This window comes from Eptesicus fuscus, chromosome 10 (genome assembly GCF_027574615.1).
Source record: "Eptesicus fuscus isolate TK198812 chromosome 10, DD_ASM_mEF_20220401, whole genome shotgun sequence".
Taxonomy (NCBI): domain Eukaryota; kingdom Metazoa; phylum Chordata; class Mammalia; order Chiroptera; family Vespertilionidae; genus Eptesicus; species Eptesicus fuscus.
This window is the reverse complement of record NC_072482.1, coordinates 8,989,375-9,009,295: the sequence shown is the minus strand read 5'-3', so window position 1 is coordinate 9,009,295 and position 19,921 is coordinate 8,989,375. Positions and strand designations below refer to the sequence as shown.

General features: G+C 43.8%; 1 protein-coding gene across 1 annotated transcript in view; it reads right to left on the bottom strand.

Moving 5' to 3' along the window:
• The window catches only part of DNAH8 (dynein axonemal heavy chain 8), a 265,691-nt gene that overhangs the window by 66,596 nt on the left and 179,174 nt on the right, over positions 1–19,921 (bottom strand). The window contains exons 68-78 of the mRNA XM_028161183.2: positions 18,664–18,831; positions 18,006–18,221; positions 15,108–15,245; positions 13,782–13,909; positions 13,000–13,171; positions 11,175–11,330; positions 10,119–10,274; positions 7,943–8,125; positions 4,230–4,335; positions 2,196–2,448; positions 1,918–2,108 (exon numbers count right to left, since the gene is read on the bottom strand). Coding sequence (XP_028016984.2) covers positions 1,918–2,108; positions 2,196–2,448; positions 4,230–4,335; positions 7,943–8,125; positions 10,119–10,274; positions 11,175–11,330; positions 13,000–13,171; positions 13,782–13,909; positions 15,108–15,245; positions 18,006–18,221; positions 18,664–18,831 — 1,867 coding nt within the window. The remainder of the gene's footprint in view (positions 1–1,917; positions 2,109–2,195; positions 2,449–4,229; positions 4,336–7,942; positions 8,126–10,118; positions 10,275–11,174; positions 11,331–12,999; positions 13,172–13,781; positions 13,910–15,107; positions 15,246–18,005; positions 18,222–18,663; positions 18,832–19,921) is intronic.

Sequence of the window (19,921 nt, the reverse complement as noted above, 5' to 3'; positions counted from 1 at the left end):
CCTTTGAGCTCCAAGAAACAAAAAGTCAAAGACATTTCAGTGAGTACGCAGAACGGTTTACAACATCTCTTATCCGGTAACCTAACCTGGGCCTGAGGAAGAAATTAACTGAAGAACAACGGTAGAGTAGCAAGGCATGGCTCCTGCCTGCCTATCGTCAGCTGGACGATGAGGATAAAGCGCATCATGTCCCTGCACCTTGCGACGTGAACTTGGAAATACTCCGCATTTTCCTCCCGGATGGCCTCTGCTGACCCACAGCCTTGGTTGTTATTTCTACGCCCAGCGTGGCCGCTGTCTGACTTCTCGTCTGTCTGGCCTGCCGTCTGCCTGCTGGATGTCTCAAATCCCACATGTCTGCGTAGTCACCAGAACTATGGGAACGTCCAGTGCCCTGCCGCCAAGCACGTGGGAGAGCTGCAGGCCCCTGCTCTCCGTGAAGTTAGATGTGGCCACATGTCTTGCTTTGGCTAATGAAATATGAGCGTTAAGTGACATGTGTCACTTATGGGATACCTTTTAAGGGCCAGGACACAATTTGCCACATCCCGTCCCTCTGCCTAGTAATTAAGATGGGATCCCTGGGTGACCATAACAAGCATGTTGGAGCGAGAGTGGAGGAGAAGTAAACCTTTGCTGTGTTGAGCCATTGAAATTTGGGGGTTGTTCTTATGCTGACTGAAAAGTAGGTCCGAAACTCACACTCATTGTTCCCCAACTCTGACACTCCTAAACTAGCTCCTCTCTCAACCAAGCAGACAGGAAATCTCTGCACAGACCGGAACCTCGGCTCTGACCCCTCTCCTGGCTCTGGTCCAGTGCATGTCCCTGCTATGACCCCTCACCTGTTTCCTCCTTTCTACTCGCATCGCCTTTCCCGCAGGCTGCGGCACGGGAGATTATAATAGACCCCTCGATCCTCTGCTCTCTAGCCCATGCATGTCTGCCCGAGTGACCTTCCTGAAGGACAATAAAAGGTTCCGAACGGACCACAGCACCACCCCCACGACACCTGGCTGCTCACCAGATCAAGAAAACCCTTCCTCTAGGAATCGAGGCTCCCAGTTCACGCACTCCACACGTTTCCTTCTCATGCTTCTGTCTCTACCGTCAGGGACCACTCAAACGCCACTTTCTTTTTTTGGAGGGTGGGGAGGAGCAGTGAGAAAATGATTAAACTATACACAAGCACAAAACCATCAAGAAAAGATTGAAACATTTCCCCATGTGTCAAATAACCTGAAAAATTCCTGACGTACCCTGCAAAGGTGTGTTTTCCAAGGAGCTTTTCTGATCTCACCGAGCGCACGTAACCTCTCCCTCCTTTTAGACGGAACACGTTGCTCTTAGCTCTCTTATCACACTCGGGCGATTCGGCCTTGTTTTGCAATTATTTTATCCCCTGTATGAGACTGTCATTTCTCTTAAAACAATGTCTGCTTTATCTCTGTATCCCAAACACTAGCGTGCTGGGTGTGCATAGCACTTGTTTTGCTGAACTGAATGAAAACACTTTTGTCTTAGTTATACTTTAACATGGAGATAAGCAATGAGTGGGATTAACTTCAACTATGAGCCATCACATTCCTGCCTGAGGAACCGCTCTCCTGCAATGAACGCTCACGCCAGCTGCACTTCCCCACCCCTCGGCGTCCTGGTCTCCTAACCACGGGCAACAGTGACCAACCTTCATTTAATTCCATAACTGAGATCCATAGCGTTAACACGGACCCGAAGTACGTTACCTTGAGTAACCAGAGCACAATGAATGGAAATCAGAAAAAAAGGGGCATAAAGAGCTTCACTTTCCTGACAACATAACTGCTCTACTGTGTTGTAAAAATTAGTGTACAGTCCACCAAAGGGCGCATCAAAAGCGATATCCGTTACGTCACATCCATAGTCCAAACCCTTCACCTTTGATGAGAGCCTGGAACTCTCGGTGCTTCACTGTTCCTCTCTGGAGGTCGATCTTCAAGGTCATGAGGAGCACAAAGAGGAATTTGTGGTTTTCGTACAGGCCTCTGACAGAGTATGTAAAAACTTCGTATGTCAGGTACTCGATAATATTTGTAATTCTCTTTTGAGGGAGTGGAGACTTCTCAGATCTGCAATACATTTTAAAAATCAGAGAAGTAGGAATACAAACAAAAATGTTTAAGTTGCTGCTCTGGGGGGAAGGTCGCGAGGCCCACCTGGCCATGGACTGGTCAAACAACTTCAAGAACTGGGCCAGGGAGGTCTGGTACATGATGTTGACCATGCTCATCTCTGTGATGAGAAAGTAGAGGATGCTCCCGCGGGTGGCCGCCGGCCGGAACTCCTCCTGAGCCAGGTTGATCTTGACCTCCGTTTCCGCGGCCACGTGTAGCTTTTCACTCACTTCAGCTGCTGTCAGCTTGGTGGTTCGGAGGACACCGATGAGAGATTCATCATCTACCAAGGAGCCTGAAAACCAAACAGGAAGAGTGTGGGAACTGTAGAACACAGACGGGGAAGCTGGAAAGCCAGGTGCATCCGTTCAGAAATCTCCCTGTTAATTTTCAACCCCACTTCTTCAGAGCCCAGAGGGCTTCTAGTCCAGCTACCACCCGATGCCTGAATTCCTCCAAACATTCCTGCAAGGGCTGTCCCTCTCGCTGCCTAGAAGTCTGCATCCCCAAGGCAGCCCACCCCCAGGGGCTTCCGCTGTCCCCTCCATCGTCACCCTGACGGCGCCCTGCAGTGTCAGGAGCTCGCCCGCCCGCCCAGCGGGGCTCCCAGCGGCGCCGCCCCTAACGCTGCACACCGGCTTGCAGGTGAACGGTGCACTCTCACTGCTGCCTTAGAGAATGCCCTTTCACTGGGGGGAGTGTCTCACCAGGAGAAAAACTGTAACTTTATCTTTACCCTTCATTGTTGTTTCTAATAGATAGAACATGTTTATGACAGTAAATTTGATTTTAAGACATGGAAGACACTTTGGCCATGCTGAGCTATTGGCCATGATGTCTGCAAACAGCAGTGCTCTGGCCTAGCCGAGCGTCCGGGGCGGGGCCTGAGCTGCCGGAGGGCGCGGAGCTGCTCTGATGGGCACTAGGTCCCCTGATGGAGTCCAACTTGCGGTTAACCTCACAGGAAAGAGACCTTGAGCCAGCACACTCTTGGCCCGGTCAGGAGAGGAACCCTCAGCCATCTTTCTAATATTTAGAATCCCCAGAGGAACCAAGTGGTGGGAGAACGCACAGCACCAAGAGACAGACAGTGCAATTAAGGCAGAAAATAGGACTTCCCTTGGAGGACGTAACTGTTGTGAGAGTAACGCATCGTGTTCTTCTGGGGGGTTAAGATTTATTTTTTTTTTAATCCAAGGATTAAAGTGCTGTTCGGAAGTATTCATCATTAAACTTCTAATTAATGGTAGAATTTGCATGGCATTAAGCTGCCTACTTCAGAACACTGTAATGTTTGTTGATTTTATTTCCTTGGGATAAAATATTTTTACCTATTCAGGGAGAACACATCCCCAAATCAGGGGGTGGTGCGATGATCTGACTGCCCAGACAGAACCTGACTTCTACGTGGGAGGTCAAGTCAAACCAAGAGTAAGCTGGGTCCTCGATGGTTTGGCTCAGTGGATAGAGCGTCGGCCTATGGACCTGGATTGCAGGTTCAATCCCCGGCCCTGCCCTGGTTGGGGCATTGATCTCTCACATCGATGTTTCTCTCTCTGTCTCTTTCCCTCCCTTTCACTCACTCTAAAAAATAAATGGAAAAATATCCTCAGGTAAGGATTAACAACAATAAAAAAAAGGGGGGGGGTAAACTTGGCCTTGGGTGCTGAAGTGCCTCCACCACAGATTACACACCTCAGAGCCCACTGTGGTGATTACATTTCAATGCCAACTGAAAGAGTGAATCTAAAAAAAATAGATGGAGCCCATTAGTTTCCTTTGGGCAAGCAAATTAGCCTATTATGAGTTACCTAGCTCTCCTGGGAGCCCTTCTTTTTCTCAGGAGAGAGCAATTATATCAAGAAAATGGTTATTCTCAAATGCTCAGACCTTGTTTGCTAATTCAGTAATCAGATTCCCTGCCGTCCCTCTTTAATGTCTACATGGAAATTGCCTCGCTTGTCTTTGCATTGATAACTATTTCCTAACACCTGTCATCATGGGGCCATTGAAAAGAGGATACAAGAAATCCTTCTTCAGAATCCATTATTTGATTATGTCGTGATAACACAATACCTTTTGTAGCACTTAATTTGTAGAGGAGGTTATCTTCAAGCTCTTTCATCTTCCGCTTATTGAAAGTCACGTCCTCCAAAAGTTTAACCCTCTCAGACTCTAGCTCCTGTTATTAAGAAACACAAAACAACCTCAGAATGTTACCAGTTATTACAGTAAATCCAATTTACTAGTGTTTATTACAAACTTTTAAAAGTTTAACCCAAAATGCTTTTTGAATGACAAGAAATTGCTACCATTAGTCAAACCTATTTTTCATACTTTTGTTTCTCTAGACAGTTTTTTTTTATTATTATGCCCAGTAGCATTAGGTTTCCATAGCACTTACACTGTCATGCATGCGATTACCTTGCTAAAATAATTTTGCCCAATTATCCCCAGCTGTCTTTCCAGCTCTCAGTTTATTTAAATTAGAGCATCCCATTCTCTTGGCCCTGTTTCCACATTGCCTCTGGGAGAAATGTTAACTTTATTTGCAGTCAGAAGTGGTAGAAACAAAGAGGCGTTAATTAATACCAAGAAACCAAGAGGCAACCCAAGCCAAAGTGAGCACTTCGCTTGGGACCTGCCTATAGGAACTCCAGGTTACCTGGTTTGGCATAGCCAGTTGCCAATACAAATCCATTTCCCATTATTTTGCAGCTCCTTCTACAAGAGGGGCTAAATTGGATGTTTGGGAGGTATATTTCATACATAAATGATTTGTTTTTTAAAATTATATTTTGAAAAATTTCCAGCTTTCAGAAAAGTTGCAAGACTGGTACAATGAGCTCTCACAAACCCGTTACTTAGGTTCACCAAATAATATTTTGCTTTATCACTCTTTCCCTCTATATAATATTTATTATCATCATTGCTGAACCATTTGCCAATGTTATCCTTTATACCTAAAATCTTCAGCAAATCTCCTAAGATCCAAGACATTCTCTTACATAACTATAGTGCAATTTTCAAACTCAGAAATTTAACGTGGATATAATACTCTTGCTAAATATAGAGTAAACTGAAATAGTCTCAATAACATTCTTGATAGCGCTTTCTTCTGATTTTATGCAGAATCACAACTTGTACTCAGAACTGTGTTTTTCAACTACTTAGTTGAGGAAGTTTCTTGAAAAACTGCTTCAGAAATCCCTCCATTTTCAGAAGGTCTTCCTAAACCAACCTGTCAATCAAGAGCCACAGCACAGCATCCATCTGCATACCTCCCATGATGTGCATCTCAATTGGAGCCGTACATCTAACGGGCAGGAACTTGTCCCATTCATTCTTATATTCTTGGCAGCACTTACCTCAAGGCTTTGCAGAGAATGGACTCAACCCAATAAAGATTTGTTAAGTTGAAATCTGCTGAATTTATTCATCAACTTTATTTACATCCGGGGAAACTGAGCACCCAGAAATATTAACTCCAAACAGCATTTCAATATAATATGCATAGCTAGCTAGCTACTGTCAGAGAAAGGCCTAATAGCCTTGTCCTTCAACTCCAAGACCAGCGTGTACAGGGTATAATACCACTCACTATCAGGTTCGCAGTATGTGATGAGGTGGCAATGAAGAGCTGACGAGCCTGCCTGTGTTTGCAGGGGAATAGCTAATGTATTGTTTTCATTAGAAGAGTCACCCCTGGGTGGCAGTATAGGAATACGTGGACAACATGAATACCGTTAGCTTCCCTTTCAGTAAGATACAGAAACACAAGCATCACGGTACAGTGGACGCTTGTGAGCTTTGCAGCATGACCTGTAACGTTTACCTACGAGGTCTGGCAGGGTGGAAAGGCTGTGTGCTCTTATAAGTTAAGACCCTACTCTCTCTGGTCTCCATTTGTTCACCTGTAAAATGGGTTTCAGAGCAGGTTGTTAGGAGGGTTCACATCATGGTCAGGAGGTCTCCTGCAGACTAAGTGTGCATTTTGTTTCTCCAGCAAGCCTGGTGTGAACATCTTAGCACATCTCTTGAAGTGGAAGCTCAGGCCTAGAAGAATGTGTATAGGCGCTCTGGGACATGGAGGGGCCCGCCTTACAGAAGCTAGTGCTGGACCATTGAGGAATCCTCCTGGAACAGACCGACAGTACCAGGCAGACCACAAAGGAAGGACTAGTTTTTACCAGTTGACACCACGAGGCCTTAAGAAGAGATGGAGACCATGAATGGAGGGGCCCATGCTCCCTCTGCCTGGCTGTGGAAGTGGAATGGATTCTCTTTCTGGATTGCATAAGCCCTGGGTTGTTCGTTGTTAACTAGGATCAAACGAGTATGGAAGCTGGGACCATGCCCTTCCCTCCACCAGACAGGCCGCCCTTCCAGGCGGGTGCCAAGTGACCATCTCTATGAATGAGGTAGGATTTCACTTCTCCTTTCACTGTCTCTCTATTTCTTTGTGGTCAGTGTCATTCCTCCTTCCGTTTTTGAATGTCTTTCCTCTCTGTTTGTGTCCATCTGTTCGGATCTCGCCTTTTTTCCTTTCCTTGACCCGTCTTCTTCTGCCATCTTCTCACCCTCCCATTTTATGCCTCTCTGGTCTTTCTATTTCTAACCTTGCCTTTCCCCTGAACCCTTAATACTAAAATTAATTATATTTGTGCAAATATATTTTATATCTGCAGATATATAAAATTATATTTTGTGTATAACATTTAACATTTTCTGACATTTATCCTAACAATTAGTTTAATCTTATGTCAGCCTCTTAGAACCACCCCATCTTAAGTTGTTCTTTGTTTTATTAGAACCCTCACTTATACTTAAATACGTTTCCTGCTTTAGTGCAAATTTCACTTAATTAAAATAAAAGTATGGCTTCCTATATTATTAGATTACTAGTGGCCCAGTGCACAAAATTCATGCACGGGGGGGGGGGGGGGGGGGGTGGAGGGTGTCCCTCAGCCCAGCCTGCACCCTCTCCAATCTGGGACCCCTCGGGGCATGTCCAACTGCCGGGGGATGTCTAAACTGGATGTCGGACATACTTCTCGCAATCCAGGACCGCTGGCTCCTAACCGCTCACCTGCCTGCCTGCCTGATCGCCCCTAACCACTCTGCCTACCGGCCTTCTTGCCCCCAACTGCCCCCCTGTGCCAGCCTGCTCTCTCCCCACTGCCCCCCCTGCTGGCCTGCTCACCCCCAACTGCCCTCCCCTCCTGGCCTAATTGCCCCTAACCGCCTCTGCCTCGGCCCCGCCACCATGGCTTTGTCCGGAAGGACATCTGGGAGGTCTCCCAGTCTAATTACCCTTTTATTACCCTTTTATTAGTACAGATTAGATTGTAGTGGTTGAAACTGCTACAGTGGTAATAATATTCATTCAGAGCAATTTCTTTTTCTCCAGGATCATTATTTTATCAAAATTTTCAGTTATATCCAAGACCATCCTTCCACAGGACTATAGAGATGTAAGTCAACATACCCGAAGGTTTAAAGTCAGATGTAGGAAGTGGAAATAGGGGTGTGAATGTGCGAGTGTGTGTGTGTGTGTGTGTGTGTGTGTGTGTGTGTGTGAGTGTGTGTGTGTGTCTGAAGTTGGAGGAGAGGTGAATTAGTTACATGATTTCCTGACAGGACTTGAGACTACAAAACAAATATGTTAGCAAAGGTAAACAGGATTTACTTAATTTTTTTTTTTTGTCCATAGACTTAACATTTTCCCAATAAAATTTAAACATTTATTATAGTTTAAGTCAAAGTTCTTTACCTTGAGAAATTATTACCTGTTTCTCTGTTAGAATTACTCTCCTTAGTAACTGATTCTCAAGTCCTTTCATTGTAACAGTGAAATCAATGACTGATGTTTTAGCATTGATCTCAGGGGTAAAGGCAGGGTTCGGTAACTTTGTAGTAATATAAAGTTTAAATGAATCCATGATATCACATTCCTTATCACCGACTTTCACCTACATCAATGCAAATATAAAGTTTAAAAAAGCTTAGAGGACAGGACCAGGACTATGGGTTCAATTTAAGAAATACTTTACCAGAGGCTAGTGCTGTGAAACTTGAAGGAAGTGCAAAAGGAAGTTGTGAAATTTTAATCATTGATCTTAAAGAATAAAGCCTATCCCTTTAGAATAAGTTACATCTGTGGTCCCGCTTGGAGATGTTTTTAGCCATAACACCAAGGAAATTCAATGAAAATTTTATCCAAGACAAATGGTGAATAAAGAAAAACTCAGTCAAAGACTTGACTGTTTTTTCCACTTGAGAAAATTGTTTCCTGCTATGGAAATTTGTCGTGTTTATAGAATATATAATTTCTCCTCCCATTTCACAGTCATATCTGAAGCACATTTAACAACAGAAAGGTTTAACAAAATTTTCAAAGAAAAAACATGCCAACATATTTTTCCCACTTAACAAAAGAAAGGGTTAATAACATTTCCAAAGAAGAAAAATGCCAATATAACTTTCCAGAAAGAAGACATTTATCTTAAACACTACACTCTGCAGTATATTGAAAAACAACAGGTTTTGCTGTCTAAAAATTAGGTGGAGCCCTGGCTGGTTTGGCTCAGTGGATAGAGTGTCAGCCCCAGGCCTGAAGGGTCCTGGGTTAATTCCAGTCAAGGGCATGTACCTTGGTTGCAGGTGTGGTCCTTGCAGGCTTGATCCCTGGTCCTGGTCATGCAAGAGGCAACCAATCAATGTTTCTCTCTCACATTGATGTTTCTCTCTATGTGTCTCTCCCCTTCCCTTCCACTCTCTCTTAAAAAAAAAAAAAAAATCAATGGAAAAATATTCCCAGGTGAGGATTAACAGCAACAACAACAAAGTCAGGTGGAATTTATAACATTTCTAAATGACTTAGATTTTAATCGTAATCCACATGCTAGGGGACTAGCACATTCTCAGGCAGCAGGCCTTGACGCTGCGGTTTAGAATTGGGGGTCTTTTAAAGGACTTCCAGGAAGAGCGAGTCTGCAACCTCCTTTGGCATATTAAACATGGCACATAAAAGAATTCACATTATGAAGAACTTTTTTTCTACATAAATCTCTTTGTTTAATGAGAACATTTTTTAAATTTCAAATTTTATTCACTGATATTCATAAAATTAAGTTGTCCAAATAAAAAACACATTCAACCAGAAAGGCTGACATTCATCAAAAAATAAAAATCTGAAGAAGCCTAAAGGTAGAGAATGTCCAATGAAAAAAGAAACAGACTGAAAACAATTATAATAAAAAATCAGGAACACTATTCCATAGCTTCCAGCGAAGTCCATGATTTTAGACTGAACGTTAATTGAGAAATGAACAAATCAATGTCCATAGACTTCATTAAAATGCCATTTTCTCCAATGAAATACAGGTTTTATTGTATAGATGCATATATGTCTTACAAAATGAATTTTCTTGGAGTTGCTAAAATACATATAATATCTTATTATTATGATTAAACAATGTCTCTCCTTAATATATTATTTAGTTTCAGTGCAATAGCTACTCTTACCAAGAAATTGCCCTCCCCCTATATTTGTTATATATAATATATATAATATATATATACATCTATATTTTAATATTTTTTTATTGATTTCAGAGAGGAAGGGAGAAGCAGAGAAAGAGACAGAAACATCAATGATGAGAGAGAATCATTGATCAGCTGCCTCCTACATGCCCCACACATTGAGAATCGAGCCTACAACCCAGGCACATGCCCCGACCAGGAATCCAACCATGACCTCCTGGGTCATAGGTCAACCCTCAACCACTGAACCACACCAGCCAGGCTATACTATATATTTTTAAAGGAAACACTGAACATGAGTTTGGAAATTATTTTTTTCAGTATACCAAATACTTGAAAGAAATTGCCTTTACTGCTATGCTCAAAAAGATAAGTAGATGTCACCATTATCCTTTTCTTTCTTTTTTTTACAAAGCTCACCTTGAAAGTGGTGCCTGATTTAATGAAATTCTTTTCTAACACGTTATCCAGGGCCGGGTCCAGCTCTTCACGAATGTCCTCGATGAGCAGGGGTCGGCCCAAGGAAAGGCTGTCCTCCAAGTGTGTGCGGAAATACTTATGGTTCAGCGATGTCACCTAAAAAGGAAGAGGTCATTACTCTACAAATGGCACAAGGAACGTGCCTCTTCCTCGGTGGAAATCAAGAGTTGACTACGAATTTTGAAGGCTATTTGAGAAGCCTTGTTTATAAAAATAAAAGGAGCAAACATAATTTTCAAAACTCGGTGAGTCGTGGCCTGTGGAAGTCCTGGGTGTGTAACGGGCTCTCTGTGATGGAAAGAGGAGGAGAAGGGGCGCTCCTCAGATGCAGAGAAGTCTTGACGAAGGTAGCGTTGGATGTGGACTTTGAGATATTTCAGATTTTTATCTGGGATGTAAGGGAAGTGGGCAGTGGGGTGGAGAAAGGCGTCCTCATTAGGAGAAACAGAACAAGCAAAAATATGGACCCGGAGGCTTAGAACAGTGTCTGGGAAACAATGAACAGTCCATATGGGAAGCTGAATTGAAATATCAATGGTGATGAGATTCCCCCAGGGAGTCAGGAGTGCTGGAATCCTGCCCCTCGTCCCCCACTACCTGAAAATGAGCACCTTTTTAGACACCAGCTCCGACACTGGACCCTCGTATGCTCTGTAGTACCAAGTGCCTGAGCGAGGTGATGCAAGTGGCCTCAACCACAGGTTCTTTGGCTGCTTTCCTGATCCAAGGCCCAGATCCAAGGCCCAGGATAGAAACCACATCCAACACCTGCCATGGAGCCAGGCCAACGGACAGAGAGGGGAGAGTGCAATCAAGGGAGAGCCCAGAAGAGAGAAAATTGCTAAGGCTTTGCCCTAATCCCTGTTACAAAACTCAAAGGTGTAAATTAGCAAACAATTACAGAGATGACAACTTTATGACTGGCAGATTCAACGGAAATTTGGGGGAAATTTCATGATTTCAAGATTACGTTCCCCGACACCCAATGGTACACACCTGCAGGTCATTTTCTTTTTCCTTTGATTTAATCCAAGTTTTGCCTTGGGTTTGTGGATCTATGAGGAGTGGGTATCTGGTGGCCTTCGTCACTATAATGCCATTCTGAATCGAGAGGTCATCTCCCGGCAGGCCCTGCAGTCCCCACTCGCCAATCTGAATAACAGGAGGTGGACATGGCCGTTCAAAGGAGAACGAGAATGCTTTCATTAGTAGTTAAAAGCACCACGATATAAAAGAATTTAAAATTTGGGCATATATTTTTCCATTGAGAACGTGCAACAGGTACCCAGAAAAAAACCCAAACTTGTAAATGTGAACCAAGTAATATTAAATTTTAAAAAACTGGAATAAATAAATCCTTTCTCTCATGATGCAAGACTAGGTTTAGTCCTGTATGTTATGTTTTCATGCTTGAGGAAATATTGTTAAATTGATTACATGAAGCTTGGTTGCTGAGCATTCAGAGAACATAGGGGCTTAAAATATGGTGAGGCTGGCTTTGGGGGTGGGGTCCAGACTGGCTGAAGGAGGCAGAGAAAATGGATACCGGTGATAAGATGTCAGAGAAGCCACAGCCAGTTTGGCTCAGTCGACCTATGGACCAAAGGGTCCCGGGTTCGATTCCAGTCAAGGGCACGTACCTCGGTTGCAGGCTCCTCCCAACCTGGGCCCTGGTCGGGGTGCGTGCAAGAAGCAACCAATCGATGTGTTTCTCTCACGTTGATATTTCTCTGTCTTTCCCTCTCTCTTCCACTCTCTCTAAAAATCAATGCAAAAATATCCTCAGGTGAGGATTAAAAAAAAGAGATGTCAGAGGAGATAAGCCCCGGATAAGCCCCTGAAACTTCCCCTTCCTGCCCTTGGTTCTGCTTCGGTGGGGTCCGGGGTTGCATAGCTGGAGGGAGAGAAGTCAGGAGAGATAAGATATTTTATTGGCAGGAGCTCATCAATGACATCTTTTAAAAAAAGTATTTCTTTTCCAAAATCAGAGGGAATTGCCAGCCTGCCTCCACGTGTTCATAAAATCACCCGAGATCCAATGAACCAACCAGCCTCCGCCTTCAAAGGCCGAAGTTAATAAAGACTATCCTGGCCCACGCAGCCTCACCAGTGACCCACTCTAGTCAACACCTGATCTGGTCCCTGTCACGACCACGTCGACATTGTTTGAATTGGAAAGACTGATTTTTCATTTTTAAGTAGAGATAACATGAAATTAATAGCATGGCGTCTCTAGGGCAACTGGGGAGCGTATCCACAAATCAGAAAAGCAGCTCATGAATACAAACGGCCTGGAAGGCATGTGCTGCCACAGGAGGCCTGCAAGAGGCACTGGTAATTGGCAGGGGCGTCAAATTCCCCACGAGGGAGGCTGGGGAGGTAGGTCACGCTGTTCCTCGGTGACACAGAGCGTGCTACTAGTAAGGGATTGCTAATGACCAAGAGAAGGTTAATGCCAGTGCGTGGGGCCCGGCTAATGTCTGCATTGGCCCAAGATGTTCGCAAGAGCGCGTGGTTTAGTAGGAGGGTGTAAGCACTGAGGGGCTGTAAGGAGAGCTCGGTATCAGCCTGTCTGTAACTCACCAATGGCCTTTTAGTTCCCAGCAGTGCAATTGGTACTCATTGGAAAGGAGGATTTCTTAAAATGCAGAGTAACTTTTATACAACAAAGAAAATCCATTTTTGGAGCTCGTAAGCATTTTCAAACAATCTTTTCAATTAAATGAAAACAACAACAACAAAGTAGGTGTACCTTGACTTCTTAGTAAGAAATAAAATGGGACTGAAATTCAGATACTGTGATGAGGAAAGAAACACTTACTGTTGGAGGATCCACCAGCATTGAAATGAGATTCAGGTTCTCACTGAAAGGAATTTTCCGTGCCCTCAGCTCCAACTCCCACTGCTCTTTAAGCAGATAGTTCCTAAATATCTGATTGAAAGGCCCGAGGTAGGAAAGGAATCCGGTGCACAGCAGAATATCGCCCACGAGCCTGTGGAGGAGGAAACACAGTCACTCTCCACAGTGTCAGGACTTGGAGGGCCACAGTGCAGTTTGGCTTGTTACTTGGTGAACCCCTTCTTTGCTCCCCACACTCAGAAGCCACACGTGGAGAGAGGGTGCACTAAGGAGCAGCAGTGGCCTTACGCGGGGAAGGCGGGGGAGCGAGATAGAGGGAGCCTGTGCCCGTGCCCCGCCGGGTCCTGTTCAGAATCAGTCCTGGGGAGACTACTTCTCCTTTCCCACCCCCTCCCTGCTTCCTGAGCACACGACGCTGAGAGTAGACAAATGGAGCAGCCTCCGGATTGTCCTGGCAAACTCGAACCGTTTCAGCAGCACCCACTACTGAAAACCCACACTGCCGAGCCGGGATCCAGATGACAGGTGCTTCACAGAAGGCGCTTCCCTCTCTGTTTCACCGAGAGCGCGGAACTTAAGCTGCAAGCGGCTTCTCAGATGGAGGGACTCGGGATGGGGATGAGGGCATGCAGGAGAAAGCTCTGCACGGGAGATGGGTTTTATGTTCTCCAGCGTCACAAAGAGGTGGCGTTTGGGTGGTGCCTGAGATGGACAGCGAGTATTACGAAGACCGAGAGGCATACCTGTTAATCTGAGCTTTGAACTCTTTGCTTTGCTGAGTCCATCGGATCTTCTCTCCGCTCAGCCCGTCGATGAGGGTGGAGGCTGCCTGCATCTTTTTCCGGCACATGTCGGCGTCGTTGAGCAAGTCCTGCGTTCATACAGGAAGAAGGTCTCAAGAACTTCTTAAATCCCTGAATTAAATGGCCATTATATGCACACGTAAAATACATGAGGGAATTTCTTAATGCGTAAAATTAATATAATCTAAAAGTACAGTGTAAGGGAAACCTTACATGTTACATTCTGGTAATTTATTCAGTATATAGTTATTTTACATTACAAAATTTCAAGAAAAGCAATTTTGTAAGCTAGAATACAAATCACATCAATTAAAATAGTATTTCTATGGGGGGGATGGGGGGATAAGGACACATATGTAATACCTTAATCAATAAAGAAAAAAATTTAATAAAGTAAAATAAAATAGTATTTCTATTAAATATTTTCAAAATAGAATCAAATCAATAAAATATAGTGCTTTTAAAAGACTTGGATTTAATAATAATCTGAGTTCTTTGCAGTTAACCAAGATTTCCCCCCAGAAAATTTCTACACAACAGTCGTGTGCTGCAGGCAGCTTGCATCCGCTCACAAGAGCCAATTGGTAAAAGTTGTAGGGAATGTGTGCTGGTGTTAAATAGTCGTAATTAAAAATTAAATTATATAAACTTATACTTAAACAAATCATATTAAAAGAAAAGGTAACGAATAACCAAAACCCACCACCTCCTAATTACTGACTGCGTCTCAGTGTTACCGAGTTGAGGTTACTAAGCCCGCCGTGTCGGCCTGGTGGAAAGCGTACATTATGGTGCTGCTGCCGCCACACGTTTTTCCAATCCGGGTTCAGTGTCCTCACAACGACAGCGCAAATGGGCAGTGACGGGAGGACCTAGACCCAGAAGTCAGCAAACCCTGCCCACAGGCCTCCTTCTTCCCCTGGCCCCTGCCTCACCACCAGGCCACCACTTCACATCTGACCTCAGAGGTTGGATCGGGACAATTACCATCAACTTCACAATTAATAAGTGCATGAGAGGGACCTGAAACCCAGTTACCCAACTGCAAAGTCGGTGCCCTCGGGGCATGACATCACAGCTCCCGTTATGGACAGTGATGATTAAAAAGAATCTGAAGGGTCAAAGATCCAAAAGAAGTAGACGTCGCTAGCAGGGTAGCAGGGAGGGACATTCAGGTAAACCTTTTCTGTCATACACATGTACCTAATTTCTAAATACAACATATACTTGCGTAGCATTTCCTTCACTTTGGGTATTTAATCTCACCATTTTCTCATTCATTGCTGCATCGAATTTTGCTTGTACTTTATCCAGCTCGCCTTGTTTCTCGTCAAGCAGTGCCTGCGCCTTCCCCAGCTCAGCATTGGCAACGGCTAAGCGGCCCTCCTGCTTGGCCAGGTTAGTCTTGGAAGGAAGAGGGGGTGATTAGTGTGGAGCGGTACTGGCGCTGCAAAACACCTGACTTCAATCGGTAGGTAAACCACACCCCCCATGATTTTGCCCTAGATGTCTGGAGGCCGCCTGTGTCAGTGTTTTCAGCTAGGGAAGCAGAGGGTCTTGAAGATCCTTCATTAAAGTTCTTTTTCTTTTAATTATTAATGTTAACACGGACACTGCAGCAATGTGTAGGAAGGAGAACAAAAATTACCCGTGATTTTACCCAGTGATAGTCTGAGTATTGTATTAAGAAGTTGATCATTGGCATTTTGATTCCCCCCACCACCACCCCTCACCTAATGAAGTAGAATCATTTCCCCTGTCCTTAAAACCTTTTCGTGAACATCAGTTATACGGCTGCATAAAATGCAATTTGGATGCATCACCATTTCATAACCATTTCTGTACTTTCAGACATCCCCCCCGCCCTTTTTTAATTGTTATAAGTAAAGCTGGGAGGAGTACTGTTGGGAATGTAAACATTGTGGCTGGTTTCCTTGGTAGAGATTCTTTGAAGTGAAATTACTGCAACAGTAGTTTTTCATCTTTTTCTAAGCCTTACAACATGGTAATTATATTTTCTTATACATATAAAGTAATTCATCAGCAAAGTAAGCTAGCCCAGGAGCCCTCTGACATAGGTTTTTGAAATTTTTCTCATTTTCTTTCTCAATATTTCATTTATTTGAATTTAGCCCTTTTCCCCAGGAAATTTTCACTTCATTTAGGTTTTCTAATGTATTTACATATAACTGTGTACAATTTGCTTTTTAATTACTTAAATCTACACATCTGTGATTATAAGGATTTATCTTTCTATTCTCATTTGCTCTTCTATATTTTCTTCTTGATTAGATTTTCTAAGAATATATTTCATATTTTGTTTTTGCAAAGCACCACTTAGTTCCAGATTTACTCATTAATTCTACTTTTCTCTCTTCTAATTTTTAATGTTATTTTTATTAGCTCTATCCCATTTTCCTCAAACTTGGTGCATATGTGTGCTTATCAGTGAGTATGTACTGGATTTAGTATCTTTGATTCATTTAAGGGCAAAGAACATATCATTTTACCACCTCACAAAAGTTTAGGTAGCTAGCTGTTTGTCATCATTTTCTAAATGAAAGTGACTGACTTTTTAAAATGTAAACTTTCTAATTTTATTGCTTATTATCAAAGAACAAGGCCTCAGCGATTTTTGCTTCTGGGGATTAAATCACGGTCTTCTTTTAGCATTGAACATGATGCATTTTTGTAAATGATTCTTGGACAATAGCAATCATATTCTTTGTTTATATTTTAAAAAGTTCAAGTAGCAATTCAAACTTTAAAATAACATGGTGTAAAACCTCTATATAATTAATTTATGCCTACGCTGGATTGGCTAAATAATTTGCAGGGCCCAGTGCAAAATGGAAACGTGGGTCCTTGTTCCAATATTATTAAGAACATCAACAGGGTGACAGCAGAGCATTGAGCCAAGCACGGGCCCTTCACACAATGTGCACAGGTCACACCCAGAAAGCCAGCGCTAGGCCCACCTCATCTGTGCTGGCGTGGTGCTGTGCGCCACAATCTCAAATTATAATATGATTTTTATTAATCGCCACCTAAAGTAGTTATGCGTTTTGCTTTATGTACCTTAATATTATTATATTTAATTATTACAATTAAGTCTTATCATAGACTTAATTGTTAGGAATAAAAATTTTTATCACTAAAAAATAACCGCTCTTTTAAGTCTTTTTTTTTTCTTCTTGAATTCTGAAACTTATATAACATTTCTCTCTTGGTATCTTTTTGTTTGGGTGTGTTTGTTCTATATTCGCATCATTTCCCTTTGTTAAAACTTCTTATTTTTCATTTATTTTCTATTTGTCACGAAGCACAGAGTTTAAAGAGGCAATCCCTTCTATAAGGCTTACTATGAAAACCAGCAACCTGCCCACCTCCTCACCAGTTCCCATTCCACAGAGCAACCACGTGCAACTCTTCCATCTGCACGGGGCTGGGATGGGCGGCGGGGCTGTGTGTGTCTGTGTGTGCGAGGGTGTGTGTGTGTGTGTGTGTGTGTGTGTGTGTGTGTGTGTGTTGTATTTACCCTCAATACTTAAATTGCATCCTTGAGAAGGTTTTTTTTGTTCCCTCAGACACGGAGGGCAGCTTGGCCAGATACTGAATCCTCGGGCCACGGACCTGCCCTCCTCAGCACTCTGCCTGCGTTTTTCATTCTGCTCCAGCAGTAGGCTGGTGGGAAGTCTGCGGCACCCTGAATGCTCTTCTTTTGTAATCATTCTTTTAAATTTTGTTTTATTGTTTCTTAGATGCATGCAAGTGGCCCTTTCTGTCTTTGAAATGTGAATGTTGAGACTAATTTTTATAAATTTCATTTGGAATATAGCAACCCATTTCAGTCTCCAAACCTTATCCCCAAACTTTAAAGAAATGGCAAGTTCTCTTCTATGACATCTTAGTTCTTATTCCCAGGAGGTTCATTCCCGGTCCATGTTAACAAGTTGGTTCCAGGTTCTTGCCCGAGATGCCCAAAACATGCAACAGATGTAAAAACAACGCGAGACGGTGAGAGGGCACACAGACAAAAGGGAAAACGCCGGCAACCGGGACGTCTACCGTTACCCGTCAGAACGATGCTTTGCCTGTTAACAGCAGTAACGCGAGGCCTGGGTTTACTGAGCACCGAGCTCCTGGGAGGAGGAGGGGACGTACCTTCAGAGGCAGCACCTCCCTGTTGATGCCATAAAACGTTGCCATAGCAAGTGTCCAGGACAGCAGACCGGCCACGTTCCCGCAGACCTTTTTGGCACTTTCAAAAGTGTAATCATCCATGTTAAAATACGGCTGCAGCAACTCCACCGTCTCCTCGTTGATGGTGTCCTTGGGGAACTGCTGCAGGCTCCACAGGAATCCCGTGGCGCTCATCAGCTGCAAAACACCACCACCCGCAGGGCTGCAAGGAGAGGCCTGCCTGCTCCCCAGCCAGGGGCTCCAAAGAGTAACAGCCCATTGGCTCCACCACACAAATCAAGGCGAGGACAGGGGTCAGCCTAAATCTGTGAACCGCAAACTGTCCTCTCATTTCTAAAGATCAAAGTTCCCCCAGCTTCCTGCCCAGGGGGTGCATTTAGTAGTAAATGGGTTGACCTCAGGACTGCCAGGACTGGCCACCGGTTCCGGACAGATTGTGCAGAAAGCAAGCATTCAGCCTAAACCTCTTTCCCTACTTACTTTCTGGGAGATGCAGATTAAGAGACACTACTCGATACACAGCGGTCGACTCACCGGCCAGCTTGTGTGTTCTGTATCGAGTGTGCGGGCTGAGGAAACCCACGCATTGCATGGGGCCTATAAAGAAGTTTTCACTTACTTTCAGCGACTCTCCCCAGGACGGCTTGCAGCAAGGTTTTTCTGGATCCAAAGTAACAGGATCAATTTTCTTTTGAAAGAGTAACAGAACGCAGTCCATGATTCTCATAATAAGATGCGGGGGCTTTGCGAGTTTCCTGACCGTGGCAATATCGTTTGGTTTGATCGTCTGTATTGGGGGTGAGGAATCAATATTTTTTTTGTTGTTGAGTAGTGTTCATAGTCATGTGGCAATCTGATACTTTTAAATAATGAAAGCAGAACATTTTAAAATGCATTTTCTCCCCAAACCCTGACATTATCTCCTTAAGGGTCTGCATTCCAAGATTTTTTCCTAATAGCTCTTTCGTTGTGATGCTAGGATTTTTGTTTATTTTAGTGTTTTTCCCCCCTCTATTGCCCTCAACTAGTTCCTTGGAATATCACTGCCATTCATTGCGCACACACACACACACCCCCAGGCCTTTGTTAGCAACAAGCCTCAATGGTGGGTGACATTTAGATAACTTGCATCTTCAAAGCACAGAGCCTGTCTTCTGTGTGGATAACAAAGAGGAGCAAGGCCTGAGGAGCAGAAGCCTCACCTCCGGCCTGCACTTGGAGGGCTGCCCTACCATGGAAGGGGAGGAATGCAAAGGAGACAGGAGAAGGTATTATAACACACGCCTCCTAAAGATGTCTTCTGACAGTTTCTGTATGTGAGCTGGGTTTGGAATAAGTCATTACCAGACATTCAAGGCAAGAAGGACCGGGACATCCCATAAATCAAGAAAGTCTCCTAAGACCCATTTGATTCAGTGATATCCCCCCCCCCTCTCTCTCTCTCTCTCTCTCTCTCTTTCTCTCTCTCTCTCTCTCTCTCTGTTTTGTGTGTCATCATGGAATCCATAAAGGGAGTGGGGATGAAGAATGTGCCCTGGTCACTGTCACAATTTTATTAAGCGATTATCATAAATCTATTCATATAACAACTACAGCCATTCTCCCATATAAAACAAACAAACAAAAATAGCCCTGTCCTCATATTTTTCCAAGGCAGAGAGAGAAAACTCAATTACCCTAAACTAGGATTATCTGTCATAACAGAAGCAGGGGGTGATGGGAAAATAAAGGAGAGCCGGGAGAACCAACATTTTCTGGACGGGATGAGGTCTGAGCCTGGTCTTGAAGATTGACTCTTACTAGGCAATGGAGGTTAGGTGAAGCATTCCTGGCAGAGAGAGACTCGTTTAAACACCATGATTCTTCCAAAAGCCTAG